The sequence below is a fragment of the Arachis stenosperma genome, chromosome 7 (assembly GCF_014773155.1).
Source record: "Arachis stenosperma cultivar V10309 chromosome 7, arast.V10309.gnm1.PFL2, whole genome shotgun sequence".
Lineage (NCBI taxonomy): Eukaryota > Viridiplantae > Streptophyta > Magnoliopsida > Fabales > Fabaceae > Arachis > Arachis stenosperma.
Genome location: NC_080383.1, coordinates 81,136,058 through 81,158,000, shown reverse-complemented (window position 1 = coordinate 81,158,000; position 21,943 = coordinate 81,136,058). Strand labels below are relative to the sequence as shown.

Below are 21,943 nucleotides of genomic sequence, written 5' to 3'. Positions count from 1 at the left end.
GCTTAGACTCCATATTATTGAAGACAGGGGACTGATGAGCGGATAATTTATACGCTTTTTGGCATTATTTTTAGGCAGTTTTTAATAAGTTCAAGCTACTTTTAGGGATGTTTTCATTAGTTTTCATGCTAAATTCACATTTCTGGACTTTACTATGAGTTTGTGTGTTTTTCTATGATTTCAGGTAAATTCTGACTGAAATTGAGGGATTTGAGCAAAACTCTGAAAAATGCTGACAAAAGGACTGCTGATGCTGTTGGATTCTGACCTCCCTGCACTCGAAATGGATTTTCTGGAGCTACAGAACTCCAAATGGCGCGCTCTCAACGGTGTTGAAAAGTAGACATCCAGAGCTTTCCGGCAATATATAATAGTCCATACTTTATTCTGAAATTGATGACGTAACTTGGCGTTGAACGCCAAGTACATGCTGCTGTCTGGAGTTAAACGCCAGAAAAACGTCATGATCCGGAGTTGAACGCCCAAAACACGTCATAACTCGGAGTTCAACTCCAAGAGAAGCCTCAGCTCGTGGATTGATCAAGCTCAGCCCAAACATACACCAAGTGGGCCCCGGAAGTGGATTTATGCATCAATTACTTACTCATGTAAACCCTAGGAGCTAGTTTATTATAAATAGAACATTCAACTATTGTATTAGATGTCTTTGATCATTCGGTCTTGTGACCACATGGGGGCTGGCCATTCGGCCATGCCTGAACCTTTTACTTATGTATTTTCAACGGTGGAGTTTCTGCACACCATAGATTAAGGGTGTGGAGCTCTGCTGTACCTCAAGTATTAATGCAGTTCTATTTCTTTTATTCAATTCTCTCTTATTCTTATTCTAAGATATTCATTCGCACCCAAGAACATGATGAATGTGATGATTAGATAACCCTCATTATTATTCTCACTCATGAACGCACGTGATTGACAACCACTTCCGTTCTACATGCAACAGAGCTTGAATGTGTATCTCTTAGATTCCCCAACAGAATCTTCGTGGTATAAGCTAGATAGATGGCGGCATTCATGAGGATCCGAAAAGTCTAAACCTTGTCTATGGTATTCCGAGTAGGATTCTGGGATTGAATGACTGTGACGAGCTTCAAACTCCTGAAGGCTGGGCGTGATGACAAGCGCAAAAGAATCAATGGATTCTATTCCAACCTGATTGAGAACCGACAGATGATTAGCCATGCGAGTGACAGCCGCAGAGGACCATTTTCACTGAGAGGATGGGATGTAGCCACTGACAACGGTGATGCCCTACATACAGCTTGCCATGGAAAGGAGTAAAAAGAATTGAGTTGAAGCAGTAGGAGAGCAGGCGTCCTTGAGCCATACAGTATCTCCATATGCTTATCTGAAATTTCCACCAATGAATCTGCATAAGTGTTCTATCCCTTTTATTATTTCTTCTATTTTATTATTATTATTAATTTTCGAAACCATAAACCAATTTTAATCTGCCTAACTGAGATTTACAAGGTGACCATAGCTTGCTTCATGCCAACAATCTCTGTGGGATCGACCCTTACTCACGTAAGGTTTATTACTTGGACGACCCAGTACACTTGCTGGTTAGTTGAACGGAGTTGTGAATTCAACCAGTGCCATAATAATGATTTCTCTCAAAATAGTTAGAACATGGATCACAATTTCGTCCACCAAGTTTTTGGCGCCGTTGCCGGCGATTGTTCGGGTATGGACAACTGACGGTTCATCTTGTTGCTCAGATTAGGTAATTTTCTTTTCAAAAATCTTTTTCAAAATTTTTCTTTTCTTTTTTGTTTTTCTAAAATATTTTTTCGAAAAAAAAAATTTAATAAAAATCCAAAAAAATTATAAAATCATAAAAATAAAAAATATTTTATGTTCTTGTTTGAGTCTTGAGTCAATCTTTAAGTTTGGTGTCAATTGCATGCTTTTAAAAATTTTTCTTGCATTTTTTCGAAAATCCATGCATTCATAGTGTTCTTCATGATCTTCAAGTTGTTCTTGATAAGTCCTCTTGGTTGATCTTGATGATTTCTTGTTTTGTATTGTTTGTTGTTTTTCATGTGCATCTTTGCATTCATATTTTTCATGCATTAAAGATTTCTAAGTTTGGTGTCTTGCATGTTTTCTTTGCATCAAAAACTTTTCAAAATTATGTTCTTGATGTTCATCATGATCTTCAAAGTGTTCTTGGTGTTCATCTTGACATTCATAGCATTCTTGCATGCATTCATTGTTTTGATCTAAAAATTTCATGCATTAAGCATTTTTGTTGTTTTTCTCTCTCATAATTAAAAATTCAAAAATAAAAAAAATATCTTTTCCTTATTTTCCTCCAAATTTTCAAAATTTTGAGTTGACTTGGTCAAAAATTTTTAAAATTAGTTGTTTCTTGCAATTCAAGTCAAAATTTCAATTTTTAAAAATCTTATCTTTTTAAAATCTTTTTTCAAAAATCATATCTTTTTCATTTTTTTTTATAATTTTCGAAAATTTCAAATTATTTTCAAAATCCTTTCCTTATCTCTACATCTAATTTTCGAAAATTCACTAATAATTAATGTGATTGGTTCAAAAATTTGAAGTTTGTTACTTTCTTGTTAAGAAAGGTTCAATCTTTAAGTTCTAGAATCTTATCTTGTAGTTTCTTGTTAGTGAAGTAAATAATTTCAAAATTTTTGAATTAAATCTTTTTTATCTTTTATTTGATCTTTTTCAAAAATTTTATCTTTTTCAAAATTTGATTTCAAAAATATCTTATCTAACTTACTATCTTCTTATCTTTTTCAATTTTGATTTCAAATCTTTTTTCAATCAACTAACTAACTTCTTGTTTGTTTCTTATCTTTTTCAAAACCACCTAACTACTTTTCCCTCTCTAATTTTCGAAAATATCTCATCCCTTTTTCAAACATTTTTTTTAATTAATTAATTGTTTCATGTTTTAATTTTAATTACAATTTATTTCTAATTTTCGAAAATCACTAACCCCTTTTCAAAATTATTTTCGAAATTTCTCCTCTCTCTCTTCTTATTTAATTATTTAATTACTAACACTTCTCTTCACCTCTCTTCATCCATGAATCCGAACCTCCTTCTTCATTCTTCTACCCCCTTCTTTTTTTACTAACATAAAGGAATCTCTATACTGTGACATAGAGGATTCCTCTTTCTTTTCTTGTTTTCTTCTCTTTCATATGAGCAGGAACAAGGATAAAGGCACTCTTGTTGAAATTGATCCAGAACCTGAAAGGACTCTGAAGAGAAAATTAAGAGAAGCTAAATTACAACAATCCAGAAACAACCTTTCAGAAATTTTCGAACAAGAGAAGGAGATGGCAGCCGAAAATAATAATAATGCAAGGAGAATGCTTGGTGACTTCACAAAGCCAACGTCCAAGTTTGATGGAAGAAGCATCTCCATTCCTGCCATTGGAGCCAACAACTTTGAGCTGAAACCTCAGCTAGTTGCTTTAATGCAACAAAACTGCAAGTTTTATGGACTTCCATCTGAAGATCCCTATCAGTTTTTAACTGAGTTCTTGCAGATCTGTGAGACTGTAAAGACGAATGGGGTTGATCCTGAAGTCTACAGACTCATGCTTTTCCCTTTTGCTGTAAGAGACAGAGCTAGAATATGGTTGGATTCACAACCCAAGGATAGCCTGGACTCATGGGATAAGCTGGTCACTGCCTTCTTGGACAAGTTCTTTCCTCCTCAAAAGCTGAGCAAGCTGAGAGTGGATGTTCAAACCTTCAAACAAAAAGATGGTGAATCCCTCTATGAAGCTTGGGAAAGATACAAGCAGCTGACCAAAAGATGTCCATCTGACATGTTTTCAGAATGGACCATATTAGATATATTCTATTATGGTCTCTCTGAATTTTCGAAAATGTCATTGGACCATTCTGCAGGTGGATCTATTCACCTGAAGAAAACGCCTGAAGAGGCTCAAGAACTCATTGACATGGTTGCAAACAACCAATTCATGTACACTTCTGAGAGGAATTCCGTGAACAATGGGATACCTCAGAAGAAAGGAGTTCTTGAAATTGATACTCTGAATGCCATATTGGCTCAGAACAAAGTGTTGACTCAACAGGTCAACATGATCTCTCAAAATCTGAATGGATTGCAACATGCATCCAACAGTACTAGAGAGGCAGCTTCTGAAGAAGCTTATGATCTTGAGAACCCTGCCATGGCAGAGGTTAATTACATGGGTGAACCCTATGGAAACACCTATAACTCATCATGGAGAAATCATCCAAATTTCTCATGGAAGGATCAACAAAAACCTCAACAAGGTTTTAACAATGGTGGACGCAATAGGCTGGGCAATAGCAAGCCATATCCATCATCTTCTCAGCAACAGACAGAGAATTCTGAACAAAACACCTCTAATTTAGCCAATGTAGTCTCTGATCTGTCAAAGGCCACTTTCAGTTTCATGAGTGAAACAAGATCCTCCATTAGAAATCTGGAGGCACAAGTGGGCCAGCTGAGTAAGAAAGTCATTGAAACTCCTCCCAGTATTCTCCCAAGCAATACAGAAGAAAATCCAAAAGGAGAGTGCAAGGCCATTGACATAGTCAATATGGCCGAATGCACAAGGGAGGAGGAGGACGAAAATCCTAGTGAGGAAGACCTCCTGGGACGTCCCTCAAGCAAGAAGGAGTCTCCTATTAAGGATCCAAAGGAATCTGAGGCTCATACAGAGACCATAGAGATTCCATTGAATCTCCTTCTGCCATTCATGAGCTCTGAAGACTATTCTTCCTCTGAAGAGGATGAAGATGTAACTGGAGAGCAAGTTGCTCAATATTTAGGAGCTATCATGAAGCTGAATGCCAAGTTATTTGGTAATGAGACTTGGGAAAGTGAACCTCCCTTGCTCATTAATGAACTGGATACTTGGATTCAAAAAATTCTACCTCAAAAGAAACAAGATCCTGGAAAATTCTTAATACCTTGTACCATAGGCACCATGATCTTTGAAAAAGCTCTGTGTGATCTGGAGTCAGGGATAAATCTAATGCCACTCTCTGTAATGGAGAAGCTGGGGATCATTGAGGTACAACCTGCCTTGTTCTCATTACAACTGGCAGACAAGTCATTGAGACAAGCCTATGGAATAGTAGAGGACGTGCTAGTAAAGGTTGAAGGCCTTTACATCCCTGCTGATTTCATAATCTTAAACACTAGGAAGGAAGAGGATGATTGCATCATCCTTGGAAGACCTTTCCTAGCCACAGCAGGAGCTGTGATAGATGTCAACAGAGGTGAGTTAGTCCTTCAATTGAATGGGGACTACCTTGTGTTTAAGGCACATGGCCATCCCTCTGTGACAGAAGAGAGTAAGCATGAAGAGCTTCTCTCAGTTCAGAGTCAAGAAGAGCCCACACAGTCAAACTCTAAGTTTGGTGTTGTGAGGCCACAACCAAACTCTAAGTTTGGTGTTAAGACCCCATATCCAAACTCTAAGTTTGGTGTTGGCAACTATGCAACATTGACCTGATCACCTTGTGGCTCCATGAGAGCCACTGTCAAGCTATTGACATTAAAGAAGCGCTTGTTGGGAGGCAACCCAATTTTATTTATCTAATTTTTATTTTATTTTATTTTATTGTTATTTTGTGTTTTATTAGGTACATGATCATGAGGAGTCACGAAAAAATCATAAAAATTAAAAACAGAATCAAAAACAGCAGAAGAAAAAAATTTCATCCTGGAGGACGCACAGGCTGGCGTTCAACGCCAGTAAGGTGCATCTGGCCGGCGTTCAACGCCAGAACAGAGCACCATTCTGGCGCTGAACGCCAGAAACAAGCAACATTCTGGCGCTGAACGCCAGGAATGTGCCCAGAGAGGAAAAACTGGCGCTGAACGCCAGTAACAAGCATGAAACTGGCGTTCAACGCCAGAAACATGCTTTACATGGGCGTTGAACGCCCAGAATGTGCACCAATGGGCGTTTAAACGCCAGAATGGTGTGCAAAGGCATTTTACATGCCTATTTGGTGCAGGGATGGAATTCTTTGACACCTCAGGATCTGTGGACCCCACAGGATCACCTCAGGATCTGTGAACCTCACAGGATCCCCACCTACCTCGCCCTCTCTCTCTCCATTCATGGTCATCCCTTCTGTTTTTCATTCACCACCCATATAGACGAATCCATCTCCCCTCACTCTCCTCCATTCTCTTCTTCTTCTTCTTCTTCTTCTCTTCTTTCTTCTCTTGCTCGAGGGCGAGCAATATTTTAAGTTTGGTGTGGTAAAAGCATAGCTTTTTTTTGCTTTTCCATTACCATTAATGGCACCTAAAACCAGAGAAACCTCAAAGGGAAGACAAAAAGCTTCCACCTCTGAGTCATGGGAGATGGAAAGACTAATATAAGCCGTCATAGCTCAGTGGTAGAACATGTGGCTGCAAATCAAGAGATCCCTGAGATACCTCAGGGAATAAGTTGTCCTCCACACAAATATTGGAAGCAACTAAGGGGAGGAACACCAAAATTACTAGGAATCATTCAACAGAAGCAAGGAAGAGACATAGAGGAGCTCAAAGAGCACCATTGGTTCTTCAAGAAGGCGCCACCCTCACTCAGGTGGATTCATTCCTTGTTCTTATTTCTTTCTGTTTTTCGGTTTTTAGTATTGTGTTTATCTATGTTTTGTGTCTTTATTTCATGATCATTAGTATGTAACCATGCCTTAAAGCTATGAATAAAATCCATTAATCCTTCACCTCTCTTAAATGAAAAATGCTTTAATTCAAAAGAACAAGAAGTACATAAATTTCGAAAATAGCTCTTGAATTTAATTTAATTATATTGATGTGGTGACAATACTTTTTGTTTTCTGAATGAATGCTTGAACAGTGCATATGTCTTTTGATCTTGTTGTTTATGAATGTTAAAACTGTTGGTTCTTGAAAGAATGATGAACAAAGAGAAATGTTATTGATGATCTGAAAAATCATGAAATTGATTCTTGAAGCAAGAAAAAGCAGTGAAAAAGAAGAAGCTTGCGAAAAAAAAAGAAAAAAATTGGCGAAAAAAATAGAAAAAAAAAAGAGAAGGAGCAGTAGAAAAAGCCAATAGCCCTTAAAACCAAAAGGCAAGGGTAAAGAGGATCCAAGGCTTTGAGCATCAATGGATAGGAGGGCCCAAGGAAATTAAATCCAGGCCTAAGCGGCTAAATCAAGCTGTCCCTAACCATATGCTTGTGTCATGAAGGTCCAAGTGAAAAGCTTGAGACTGAGTGGTTAAAGTCGTGATCCAAAGCAAAAGAGTGTGCTTAAGAGCTCTGGACACCACTAACTGGGGACTCTAGCAAAGCTGAGTCACAATCTGAAAAGGTTCACCCGGTCATGTGTCTGTGGCATTTATGTATCCGGTGGTAATACTGGAAAACAAAGTGCTTAGGGCCACGGCCAAGACTCATAAGTAGCTGTGTTCAAGAATCAACATGCTTAACTAGGAAAGTCAATAACACTATCCGAAATTCTAAGTTCCTAGAGAAGCCAATCATTCAAAACTTCAAAGGAAAAAGTGAGATGCCAAAACTATTCAGAAGCAAAAAGCTACAAGTCCCGCTCATCTAATTATAATTAATATTCATTGATATTCTGGAATTTATAGTATATTCTCTTCTTTTTATCCTATTTGATTTTCAGTTGCTTGGGAACAAGCAACAATTTAAGTTTGGTGTTGTGATGAGCGGATAATTTATACGCTTTTTGGCATTGTTTTTAGGCAGTTTTTAATAAGTTCAAGCTACTTTTAGGGATGTTTTCATTAGTTTTCATGCTAAATTCACATTTCTGGACTTTACTATGAGTTTGTGTGTTTTTCTGTGATTTCAGGTAAATTCTGACTGAAATTGAGGGATTTGAGCAAAACTCTGAAAAAGGCTGACAAAAGGACTGCTGATGCTGTTGGATTCTGACCTCCCTGCACTCGAAATGGATTTTCTGGAGCTACAGAACTCCAAATGGCGCGCTCTCAACGGCGTTGAAAAGTAGACATCCAGAGCTTTCCAGCAATATATAATAGTCCATACTTTATTCGGAAATTGACGACGTAACTTGGCGTTGAACGCCAAGTACATGCTGCTGTCTGGAGTTAAACGCCAGAAAAACGTCATGATCCGGAGTTGAACGCCCAAAACACGTCATAACTCGGAGTTCAACTCCAAGAGAAGCCTCAGCTCGTGGATTGATCAAGCTCAGCCCAAACATACACCAAGTGGGCCCCGGAAGTGGATTTATGCATCAATTACTTACTCATGTAAACCCTAGGAGCTAGTTTATTATAAATAGAACATTCAACTATTGTATTAGATGTCTTTGATCATTCGGTCTTGTGACCACATGGGGGCTGGCCATTTGGCCATGCCTGAACCTTTTACTTATGTATTTTCAACGGTGGAGTTTCTGCACACCATAGATTAAGGGTGTGGAGCTCTGCTGTACCTCAAGTATTAATGCAGTTCTATTTTCTTTTATTCAATTCTCTCTTATTCTTATTCTAAGATATTCATTCGCACCCAAGAACATGATGAATGTGATTATTAGATAACCCTCATTATTATTCTCACTCATGAACGCACGTGATTGACAACCACTTCCGTTCTACATGCAACAGAGCTTGAATGTGTATCTCTTAGATTCCCCAACAGAATCTTCGTGGTATAAGCTAGATAGATGGCGGCATTCATGAGGATCCGGAAAGTCTAAACCTTGTCTATGGTATTCCGAGTAGGATTCTGGGATTGAATGACTGTGACAAGCTTCAAACTCCTGAAGGCTGGGCGTGATGACAAGCGCAAAAGAATCAATGGATTCTATTCCAACCTGATTGAGAACCGACAGATGATTAGCCATGCGAGTGACAGCCGCAGAGGACCATTTTCACTGAGAGGATGGGATGTAGCCACTAACAACGGTGATGCCCTACATACAGCTTGCCATGGAAAGGAGTAAGAAGGATTGAGTTGAAGCAGTAGGAGAGCAGGCGTCCTTGAGCCATACAGTATCTCCATATGCTTATCTGAAATTTCCACCAATGAATCTGCATAAGTGTTCTATCCCTTTTATTATTTCTTCTATTTTATTATTATTATTAATTTTCGAAACCATAAACCAATTTTAATCTGCCTAACTGAGATTTACAAGGTGACCATAGCTTGCTTCATGCCAACAATCTCTGTGGGATCGACCCTTACTCACGTAAGGTTTATTACTTGGACGACGCAGTACACTTGCTGGTTAGTTGAACGGAGTTGTGAATTCAACCAGTGCCATAATAATGATTTCTCTCAAAATAGTTAGAACATGGATCACAATTTCGTCCACCAGGGACATTGGAACAAAGCATGAGAAATTGATTCAACCTTCAACATGCATCTTGGACAAGCGGCAGGAGTGGATGCAAACCGACTGTCAACTTGTTGTAACAATGAAAGCTTTTCATGAAGACTTTTCCATAGAAAAACCTTAATTTTATGAGGTAATTTCAATTCCCAAATGCTATTCCAGACTCTGTTGTTCTGTATGTTCTAGGGCCTCAATGAAGTAAGAGAATGAAAGAATCCATAAGCAATTTTGTATCCTGACCCCACTTCATATATACCAGATTTTGTCCAGCACCAATTAACTTCATCCTCCTCCTCTGTTGGTTTGATTGAAAAAATTTATTGCATATATCAATTGAAAAATTGACTCAATCAAATTTCTATTCCAACTTCTATCAGGATTTAGTAACACACTAACATAATACACTTGCAGATTTGGCAGGATTGTGAGTGTATTTTGAGCGACATTAAGGGGCACTGGTGGTGGGAGCCAGAGGTCATGGAAGATGCGAATATTAGTACCAGAGCCTATTTTTCATATCAAGCCTTTCTCGATCACCTTGTGCCCTTCAAGAACACTTCTCCATCCCCACGATGGTACGCTTCCTATCTCTGCGTGTAGAAAATCTGTATTTCTGAAATATTTAGCTTTGAGCATTCTTGATAGAGTAGAATTAGGGTATTTCATTAGACGCCAACATTGCTTGCCCAATAAAGCCAAATTTTGCACCCTTAGGTCCTTGATCCTCAGCCCTCCATCTTTCTTCAGTCTTGTCATTGTGTCCCATTTAATCCAAACTATTCTTCGTTCTGCACCTTTTTTACCCCACCAAAATTGTAAGAGCATGCTATGAATCTCAGTCAATAGCGTGTCCGGGAGCTTGAAACAAGAGAGTGTATAATTAGGAATCGCCTCTCCCACCGCTCTCAATAGCGTGTGCCTGCCACCTGATGACAATAGACTTCTTTTCCAACCCATAATCCTCTTCTGAACTTTATCCTTGATAGCTCCAAAGGTTGCTTTCTTTGATTTTTGAACTATAGAGGGCAGCCCCAGGTATTTTTCTTGTGTTCCGATATGTTCAATATTTAGTGTCTGAGCAATTGCTAGTCTTGTGTCAGGGGTCTCCCCAAATTTTGACATTTCCAAACTATAGTTCTCATGGCGCCTTGTGTGCCATTTGTAGGCTGGCACCCTCCACCATCTATTCAACTGCATTTTCATTCTCTGTTCTTGCTTTCTTTGTAGATCCTTCAGCTATACCACTCATCAACCTTCTTTTGGGTTCACTTCTAGTATCTGACTCAGCAGCACCTTGTCTTGCTAGCCTTTTACACTTCTTACCTTTCTTTGTGGTGAGACACTGCCCAATAGCGAACTGCATAAGCTGCCCTTCATCCTCCTTGGTATTGGACTGACCAGCTATGATAACCTCCATGCATTCTGTTCTAGAATTGGCTGATTGAGATGAATCAGGTGCTGCCAGTTTTTTCTTACGTTGAGTGGCTTTATTCTGTTTTTGGGTTGAGTTGTTGAATGTTCTTTCTCATTCAGAGTAGATTCGCGTTCCCACTTGGCTGGCTTTAACCCATTCGCCAATGTCATCCTCTTTTACTATATCACTCTCTGTGTCCTTCAACATATCATGACAGTTTTTCACCTCATGCCACAATTTTACACAATAGGTACAGAACTTTCCAAGTCTCTCATAGCGCAGTGTCACTTCTACCTCCTTTTTATTAGGTCCTGTCACTATTAACTGATCTCTCACTTGCCTGGCAGTATCAATATTGATTTTGGCCATCACAATCCTAGTTTGTCTGTCTCGCATCTGAAATTTACCTACTTCCAACACTATGCCCAGTTTCTCTCCCAATTTACGTCCAACTTCGAGGGTTTTAAACGATTATGAAAAACCCCAAAATTGAACCCAAACTGAAAAATTGAAAATAATCTCTTCATCACAGTTCTAAGCTTCCTTCCATCTCTTGACATGGAGCACATAATCTTTGAATAGCCATGGAGAACCACGTTCAACACGCAAGACATCCACTTCTTTATTAAAAAATAATTGGAAGGAATTATCCCCTTTGTCACTCACGCTAAATCCTTTCGGGTTTTTCCATATAGCCTTTAAAGCATTCCCCATGATTCCAACTGAGAAGGTTTTGGAAGCAAAGAGTCTACCATAGAGACTATTGGAGTAAGCGTTAATACCTTCTGATATATCTGCCTCTTCCAGTAGAATCACATTTTTATCTCCTTTTTTGTTGTCTTCCTCAGTCCGATCTTCATCCCTCGTTGTCTAAAAAACCCTATTCTTCATTCTTCATGTTATTGACCTTATTTATATAAATAATTTAAAAATACTTGGTGATATAAAAAATTTTTATGTGATATAATCTAAAATTTCTAGCCATAGAATTAGATATCTATCTTTTACACAGTTGAATATTGTAGTATTCTAATTTATTATAAAAATAAAAAATAATTTATTTTTGAAGCTTTCTATTTTATAGTTCTAATTTTTATTTATTTAACCATACTTTAAAACGACAATGGTTGTGATTATGAAATCAAGTTTATACATTATGATTAATTTATGAAAAAAATACAATAAAAGCACTTGCATGTATTACTGAACTCAACAAGAAAGTATATTTTTATTTAAAAAATATTTTGATTCAATGTAGCGTGTTAAAAGTTTGTCGTACTCTATAATATGTAAAGTTAAGCTACATCTTACTATTAAGTAGTGATTTCTCGATTATTTAAATATTAATATTTGTATATTAAATATTTTTAGGGGTAAGTATGATTTTACTCTTTAAAGTTTTTTGCCAGAATCGAATCCATTCCTCATCTAATTTTCGATTTAAAATGATCCTTAACGTTTTTTTCGTATTAAAATCGTCCTTTTTAATAATTTTTTTATATTATTCCTAAACTACTCCTATTCCTATTTAATAATAAAAATTATAAAATTAAAAAAAATGCGTGTAACGCGTGTTGGAGGGGGAAAAGAAAACGCGTTTTGGGGGGGGAAGAAAAGGGTATACGAAGGGGGAGGAGAGGAGGGAAGGGGAGGGGAAGGGAAGAGGGGGAGGGGGAAGGGGAAGGGGAGAGGGGGACGGCGCCGACGAAGCTTGGAGCTGCCGTCGCCGAAAGAAAGGAGAGAAAGGGATACAGAGAATCGGAGGATAGGGAGAGAAAGAAAGGGGGTCAAGAAACAGGGAGGAGGGGGGAGAGAAGGGGTCGTCGCCGCTGCCGCTCCTCGTCGCTCCTCGCCGACGCCGCTCCTCGCCCTCGTCGTCACCGCGTCGCCCTCGCGCCACCGCCGTGCCCTCGCGCTTCGCCCTCCTCGTCGTCGGCTTCCGCTCTGCTGCTCCTCACCGCCTCGTCGCTGCTCCTCGTCGCCTCTGCTTCTTGCTTCGATCTCTGTTTCTGCTTCGTCTTATGCTTCTTCTGCTTCTTGATTTGTTGAATCATTGTTGGTTTTGTTCTTGTTGAATCTGATTTCATTTCTGAATTGTTGGTTTTGTTGATTTCTGAATTTAATGTTGGTGTTGGTTGGTGTTAGTGTTGGTGGTGGTGGTGGTGGTGGTGGTGTTGGTGTTGGTTGTGGCGGTGATGCTGGTTGTGGCGGTGGTGTTGGTGTTGGTGGTGGTGGTGGTGGTAGTTGATAAGGTAATTGTGTTAGTAGTGGTGAGGGTATTTTTGTCCAAAAAAATTATAAGGACGATTTTAATACGAAAAAAAACGTTAAGAACCATTTTAAATCGAAAATTAGATGAGGGACGGATTCGATTCTGGCGAAAAACTTTAAGAACCAAAACCATACTTACCCCATATTTTTATTATTAATCAATTTTTTTACTTTAATAGATCATGAAAAAAGTGAAAGTCAATCTTTTAATAGAATTAGTTAGTATAGACAATGTTATTAATCAAAGCCAACAAAAGGTATAAAAAAATTTGATAAGATTAAATAAATTTAAAATAAAGTATTGTTTTTGTCCCCAACGTTTGGTGTAAGTCTCAAAATTGTCGCTAACGTTTGAATCGTCCTATTTAAGTCCCTAACATTTCAAAATTGACCCAATGTTGTCCTGCCGTTATGTATCTGTTAACGGAATTGACGACGGGACAAAATTGAGACAATTTTAAAACGTTAGGGACTTAAATAGGACGAAAACGTTGGGATAAAAACGATACATAGATATAAATTTTTATTTTATCCTTCACTAATATCAATCTTTTACTGTACATAGTTATTCAATTATTTTTTAATCACATTTAAGTAAATTACACTTAATCACATTACTTTGATTCTAAATAAATTTATTTTTTTTAATTTTATTCTTAAAGACTTTTACTCATCATGAAATATCTGTAAAATGACTAGAATCACATTACTTTATTGTATATGTATCATTTTTTTCCACAAGTTTATATACTAATCATTCTACAAATATTTTATGATGAGTAAAAATTTTTAAGCGTAAAATTATAAAAAAATAAATTTATTTAGAATAAAATTAATGTGATTAAGTATAATTTACTTAGACGTAAATAAAAAATAATTGAATAACTATGTACCATAAAAAATAATATTATTGAAGGATAAAATTAAAATTTATTTCTATATATCGTTTTTGTCCCCTAACGTGTTCGTCATATTTAAATCCCTAACGTTTCAAAATTGTCTCAATTTTGTCCCGTCGTCAATTCCGTTAACAGATTTCTAACGGCAGGACAACATTGAGGCAATTTTAAAACGTTAGGGACTTAAATAGGACAATTCAAATGTTAGGGACAACTTTAAAACTTATCCCAAACGTTGAGAACAAAAATGATACTTTATTCATAAATTTAATTAAAAGTAACAGAGAAAAATTACAACTAAAAAAAACTTCTGTTTAAATATAAAATTTTTGAATGTTGAATTGGTGATAAAGTTTGTTTTGGTGGAGGGAGAATATAGACTAAAAAAGTTAGGAGAATTAACATGATTAGTATCTAAATTAAAAAATTATTAAATTATGCGGCTTAAATATGGGCATTTAAATTTTGTGGATAAAATTTTTCATATTTCTAATCAAATGAAACAAAAAGTATAATTTTTTAATAAAAAATTTATGTCATTTTAATTTTTTTACACTATATCTTATATTTTACTATAATTAAAATATTTTAAAATATTTTAAAATATAAAAAATTATTACATTATTAAATATATTATTAGAGATAAATCATTAAATGTAAATTACTAAAAAATATATAATACTTAGTTAATTATTATAATTACATTTAAAAGTATATTTAAGTTATTTTTATATAAAAAAGTAATATGCTTCAAAAAATATTTTTATATAATTTATTAATAAATATATGTGATATTTATTATATTTTTTATTTTAATAAAAAATATTATTGCGTTAAAGGGATACGGTTTAAAGGTGTATAAATATGTTTTTTATTTAAAAAAACTATAAGATAATAAATGCAATTTTTTTTTAATTTTATCTTTATCATTTGGTTTTAGTTTTATCTTTGAAGTTTCAATATGTTTTAGTTATACGCTGACGTAACATATTTTTGAGAGTATTTTTTGATTTATTTTTTTAACTTATTAAATTCAATTTTTTATGATAAACTAATTATATCAACTAATTAATTTAATTAGATATTTAAATGTCATACTAATTAATTTAATTAATTTATAAATACCAAATTGAATTTCAATGATTTCATTATGAAACTGACATAGCTTTTTCTTGAAAATATTTTCAAATTTATTTTGTTTGTTGACTAAAATAAATCAATTATAATTAATTGTAAATAATCTATTATTATATCAATTATTTGTTAGATGAAATTAATAACATGGCATACATAACATTTTTTTCCAATTCATTTAGCCTAACATAGTGAAGATAATTATGCTAAGGGTTAAGTACTTTTTTTTGTTTTTGAGGTCTTGGTAAAAAATTAAAATCATCCCTAACTTTTTTTTCCTTCTTAAAATCATTTTTAACGTTACAAAACGTTATAAAATCATTCTTTTATCCATAAACAATATTTTTTCAGATGATTTTTACCCCTAAAAAAAATCTTCCCCTCACCACTGACCCCAATCCCTTTTTTCATCATCATCGAATCTCTTTCTCTCTCTATTTCTCCCAAAATCTTACTCTCCCTCATCACTAACCCCTAATCACAAAATAAATAAAAAATTCAGCTGTAAAATTTGGTCAAACCGTAATTAATTAAATAATAAATTAAATAGGAACGAATATGGTTAGAAAATTTAGCAATCGGAATTTGATAATTTAAATATGATATTTGGACTCAGTGAATTTTTTTGAGTCAGAAAACATAGTTTTCTGAATAAAAATGCGCACTGAAAATTTGACCGACAATATCGGCTGCGATCTGTCTGGTACTATAGCTGAAAAAATTAATTAGAAATGAATAATTTTAAGCAATAAGAATTAATACTTTGGAAAGATAGAAATATTTAAAATACGATTTAAAACTCTGATCTTAAAGGTTTTGGCCCAAAATTGGGCCAACGGGTTAAACCAAGTGAATCGGGCCTAAGTGGCCCCAAGACCCAACATATATAAACATTAGTTATGAGCATTTCAGCTCATTTTCCCTAAAGAATGAGAGAGAGGCGCAATTATGGAGAAGAGAGGAAGAAGAGAGAAAATTCTAACTCCATCAAATTTCAAATCACCATGACTTTTGATCCGGTACTCCGATTGACGAGCCGTTTGTGGGCACGCGTCACTCTTTTCATCCTCTACAATTATATCTAAGTTTTGTAGTGACTATTTTACTTTCCTCTGCCCATTTTTCATTTTTCTCCTTAAATTCAAGTTTTTGGGTGTTGAGTAATTTTATGGTTTTGGTTGTTAGGAGTGCGCTAGTATGAGCCATTGGTGAGTTCCATCAACCAATTTTGTGGGTTAAGAAAAGAAATCCTCTAATCCTTGTGATTTATCAATTTCATGAACCCTAGGTTGATTATAAGTGTGAAAATTGATTATGTTAGAGTATTGGGTAATTTTGGTGCACAATTGGAAGATTGATATTGCTTGTGGGGCCTTGGTGAGGCTTGGAGCTAAGGGTTGGTGGAGACTTTCAAAGAAGAGGCTCAATTGATTTGGCTCTAAGAGGTACGGTTTAAGTTTCATTTAAGTACCGTGTGGTGTAATGAGAATTCCTAGGCTAGATGCCCCTAGGATTAAGTTTGGATTGTGTAAATGGTTGGTACTACTATGTATAATTGTTATGTAATGTAAATTAATGATTGGGTTGAGAATTGTGTAAATTTATATGTTTGGTGTGTTGAGAATTTGATGAATTGGATAATGAATATTATTTTGTGGAATATGCATTTAAATTGTGAATTTGGGCTGGAAGCCGTGAATCTTGGACAGGAGGCCGGAGGCCAAAAAGAGGTAAGAAAGGTAAGTGATGTGTATATTGTGTGATGTCATATGAGATTGAATGGATATTGAATATTGAGTGTGTGAATAAATGGGAGGAATGTAGAATAATAAGGAATTAGGAATTTAGGAGTGGAAGGTGACAAAATTGAGTTGAATTGTGTAGATGAGGTAGGTTTGGTTTTACTTGAGTGTAATTAAGTGAATGTGGTTGGGTTGTGGTCATTTGGATGAGTGGACATGAATTTGGTTTGTGAACATTGGAATAATTGATGATTTCTGTTTTTGGGAAAAAAACTTATTTTTGACCAACTTTGGTGGCCCGTAACTCGGTCCTCGAAGTTAGGAATTCTTCAAAACTGAATTTTTATGAAAGTTTATTCAACGATCTTTCCAACGGTTTAGAAACTGTTGAAAAAAGAATTTTGTAGAAGAAGTTATGTGTGGCAGAAATTTGAGGTTTGAAAATAAAATTTTGCAGCTTTTTCAGACTTAGTAAAATTTTTAAGAAAACGTACGCCCACGCGTACGCATGACCGACTTGCACGCATCACTCACGATTTTTACTCTCTCACGCGTGCGCCTGGCCGACGCGTATGCGTTGCTGTACTGATGCAGGTGCGTGGTATAAATTCCAGAGAGTTGTGATGGTAGTGTGTCGATTTTGTGCGAGGAGCACAAAACGTACGCCGACGCGTACGCTAGGCTGACGCGCACACGTCACTTACGATTTTTACTCTCTCACACGTGCGCCTGACCGATGCGTACGCGTCGCTGTACTGATGCAGGTGCGTGGTATAAATTCCAGAGAGTTGTGATGGTAGCGTGCCGATTTTTTGCGAGGAGCACAAAACGCATCCACGCGTACGCATGATTGACGCGCACGCGTCACTTTCCCTCTCTGAATTCCACGCTTATGCATGGGTGACGCTCACACGTCACTCCTTTTTTCCGCTTTCCACACGCACGCATGACCCTGTTTTCAGCAAATATGATTTTTTGTATTTTTAAGCTAAATTTCAAACTTCTAAGCCTTCGTTTTTATCGTTTTAGTCTTAAATCTTTTTAGTGTGCCTAGTAATGAGAAGAAGCTAGGACATGTGGTAACTTGTAGATGAAGTAAAGTGATAATCAATGATGAATGATGAGTAATGATGATTGTATGAGTTGCTGAGGATGATGGTGAAAGTGCTGTGTATGTTATGAGTCGGATGGCTGTGATAAGCATTGAATTATGGCTGAGTATCTATATCTATATGATTAATGATTAAATGATTATGATTGATTGAGGAAGCTTGAACATGTGGCGAGTATGCCGAAGATGCATATATGATTAATGAATGAATGTGGTAAACGAATAATAATAGTTGAATGTGAATATGCTTGTGTTTTCTCTCTGGTTGTAAGGGTGACAGGGCATCAATACCCTCTAATGGTAACAGGGCATAGATACCCTCTAATGGTGATAGGGCACAGATTCCCTCTAATGGTAATAAGGCGCAACAAAGAGAGAAACTATGCCCGGGTAGTAGCAAGGGTCGTGGTTCGTCCCGTTTGCTCTGGGTCATTGTTTGAGAATTGGTAATAATGAAGAGTGATTATGAATGAATGTGTATTTGTGATACATTAGTAGTAGCAAGGGTTGTGTTTGTTCCACTTGCTACAGGTTAATGTTTGAGATTTGATAACAATGATGATTAATTTTAAACTGAATGAATGTATGTTTTGAGATCCTGGGCAGTAGCAAGGGTTGTGGTTCGTCCCACTTGCTCCAGGTCAGAGATTGTGACACCTGGGTAATAGCGACAGTAATAGAGATTTGACTCGCTCCAGGTTGAGCTTTTAAACACCCGCCTAGGTAGTAGCCACAGTAGTGGTTATTCCACTGGCTTTGGGTTGAGCGGGTAATAGCAAAGGGGTTGTAACTCAAGCGCACTTTCTCTGCATGGGTGTTTCTATCCATGGTTAGCTACCAGGACGAGTCGGGTTGGCTATATAACCGACAGATCATATCATCAGCCATACGGCAGTCATACGTCATTTGCATATGTTTGAATTGTTTGGGTTTGCCTATTTGTTTTGAATTGCTATATCATATATGCTATGTTACCTAATTATGTGCTAATTGTTCTACTTGTACCTTATTGTGTAATACTTGTCTGTATTGCTTGTGTGTGTACAACTGAGAGGTCCCTCATGCTGGTGTCGGTTGACGCTGAGGGCTGTTCTTGTTAAGATGGAGTAATTATATGATTAATTTAAACTGATGATTATTGAATGAGGTAATTTGAGTTTTCTGGGTAGACGCAGTGAAGTGATTTCACTAGCTCTAGGTGAGGATATGAAGTATTGATATAGAATTGCTGAGGTAGAATAATTGGTGATGGTTTGGCTTATGATTCTGATTTTGATTTGTTGGAGAGTTAGAAAGTTGGGAAGCATGAGGAAGAGGAATTAGATTTGGCTTTCTCTTATGACAGTTGCCTATTTATGGATTAGCGGGAATATAGGATAAATATTGGGTGAAAGAAAGTTTAGGATGCTTAGTGAGTTTTTATTACAATGCATTGTATTTATTTGGCACTTTTACCATACTAGAAAACTCATGGGTCGGGGATTCTCATTCCGTATATATCTCTTATTTTTCAGATGCAGGTCCAGGTGCTCAGCAGTGAGCGGTGATTTAACTGAAAGACGGCAAAGACCTTTAAGATCACTTATTTACATTTTGAATAGATTCTCTCCGCTTTTGTTTTTAAAGAACTCATGATATGTATTTAATCCTTATGAAAACTTGTCTATAGAGGCCCTTATGTATCATTTGGGAAAGATTAGGAGTTATTGATGTCAACTACTTATATCCTGTACCCTAGCCGGCCTAAACTTCGCGGGTCGCGTCTAGTGGCTATCTACTTATGACTATATCCTCATAATGTTTTTGACTTCACGCTTTATCTTTTAGTTGTCGATGCGTGAGTGATACGACTTCGCAATTTCATTTTTACTCTTTTCAGACTTCTTAATTAATACTCCTTTCAATTACACTTATAAACTATGTATTAAAAATCCACCTTGAGAGTCGTACCACCTTATTATCATTGACTTATGACTAGAATATAAGGATTTGAATATTAGGGTGTTACAACAGCAATAATCATAAAATAAATCAACAATCCAACAACAGCAACAATCACAAAATTAAGAACAACATAAATTAAAAAAGTTAAAAAATTATATATATGTTCTTCAAAAATAAAAAAAAAAAGAAAAAAAGGAAGAATGAAGAAGAGAGAAAGAGAGTAAGAGAAGAAAATCGAAATCGCATTTCTCCTCCTTTTATTTTCTGCCTTTACCATTTACTCCCCACCCTCAACACTCATTCCACCTCCATCACACCACTGCCTTGACCCTTTCTTCTCTTACTACAAGAAAATCATCACAAGCCTAATCTTAACTCTGCCAAAATCACTACCACCCACCCACCTACTACCCCCAATCATTTTCTTTCTACCTGAATCCTCTCTATTTTTTTATACTTAAAAAACTCACTAGCAACAATTCAGCAACAGCATCAACCACAATAAATCAACAGAAATTGCAAATTAAACAACAATTCAACAATCATCAACTACAGTTTCAGATCCAAAATCAGCAACAATAAAAATTATACGATTACAAATTAATAATTACAATGAAATAACAATACAAATTCGGTAACAACAGAACCAACTGTAACAATTTTTTTTAAAATAAACTAATTTTTTTCAAATTAACCAAAAATTCAACAAAAGAGGAAAAGAGCAGAATAGAGGTAGAAAGGAGGTGCAACACGACTAGGAGGCAGAATGAAACGGTGACACTACAGGAGGCAGAACTAGGAAGCATGGTGTGGCACGAGGAGAAGGAAGAATGCATGCGTAGCACTGCGAAGTGACAGAACGAAGGCTAGTGCTGCATTTACGCCAGCGAACTCTCCTTATTTATGCCGGCGTCGTCACCCCCTTCTTTTTTCTCCTTCTCTCCCTTGTATTCTCTATTCTCCCTCTATTTTTTGTTTTCTTCGTGTGGGCGAATTAGGGACAAAAAGCTAAAAAGGGATGAGTTGGGATGAGAGCGAAGAGAAGAGAGGCTTTTTAATATTTTTTTTATCAAAGAAATTTAGTCCAAAAATTAAAAAGGATGATTTTATAATATATTATAATATTAAAGATGATTTTAATAAAAAAAATCGAAAATAATTTTAATTTTGACCTCAAATTGTAGGAAAAAAAAATATTTAACCCTTATATTGGTATACTAACGTTAAACTAACTTAACTAAGTCTTTAACAACTTTTTTATGAAGATAATAATGTTTTACCTTGGCTTTAAAATTTTGCTATTACTACATTAAAATTAATTTGTCATTGTGATTTGATTTTTCAATTACGCAATATGATTAATATTCAAATCAATAACGTAAATTTTTTCCTTGCAAATTACATTAAATACATGATTTTAATTTGCTTACATATAATTTTAATTTTTTATTTACTATTTAATACTTCATATATCTTTTATTTTTTTAAAGAATTATTTTATTTTCTTTCACTCATTAGAATATTCAAATAATATTATATTATATTTTTTTATTTATTTTTCAATATTTTATAAGTTCTTTGTAGTACTTTAAATTTTTAAAAATTAAATAATAAATTATTTATGATTTATTATTTTATTTAAAAAAATTATTTTTTTAAAATAATTAAACTAATTTTTATGATATTTTGAGTTTAAAATTTATTAAAATTTTTAAATTATTTTTATTATAATACGATATTTTAAAAAAAATAAAAAATTATTATTATTATTAGTCATTTGTCATTGGCTGAATGCCATTAAAAAAACAATGTAAGACTCTAGATTTTTAAAAATTAAATAATTAACTATTTATAAGTTATTATATTATATTGAGACATAATTTTATTTGTTGAAAATAATTTTATAATTATTGAAATTTAATTTAATTATTATTTATTTTATTAAATTTAAATTATTTATCAAAAAATATATATTTTGATTAGACAAATATTGAATTTATTATTATTATTATTATTATTATTATTATTATTATTATTATTAAT

General features: G+C 35.3%; 1 protein-coding gene across 1 annotated transcript; it reads right to left on the bottom strand.

Annotated features, from left to right (window-relative positions):
* Positions 1-9,898: 9,898 nt before the first annotated feature.
* Positions 9,899-10,507, bottom strand: LOC130939992 (uncharacterized mitochondrial protein AtMg00310-like). The gene has a single exon (XM_057868050.1). It carries the CDS (start codon positions 10,505-10,507, stop codon positions 9,899-9,901), a length of 609 nt encoding a protein of 202 aa, XP_057724033.1.
* Positions 10,508-21,943: the final 11,436 nt, after the last annotated feature.

Bases quoted from the DNA above. Each gene is read 5' to 3' on its own strand.
- LOC130939992 (XM_057868050.1), bottom strand. From the start codon at position 10,507: ATGTCAAAATTTGGGGAGACCCCTGACACAAGACTAGCAATTGCTCAG.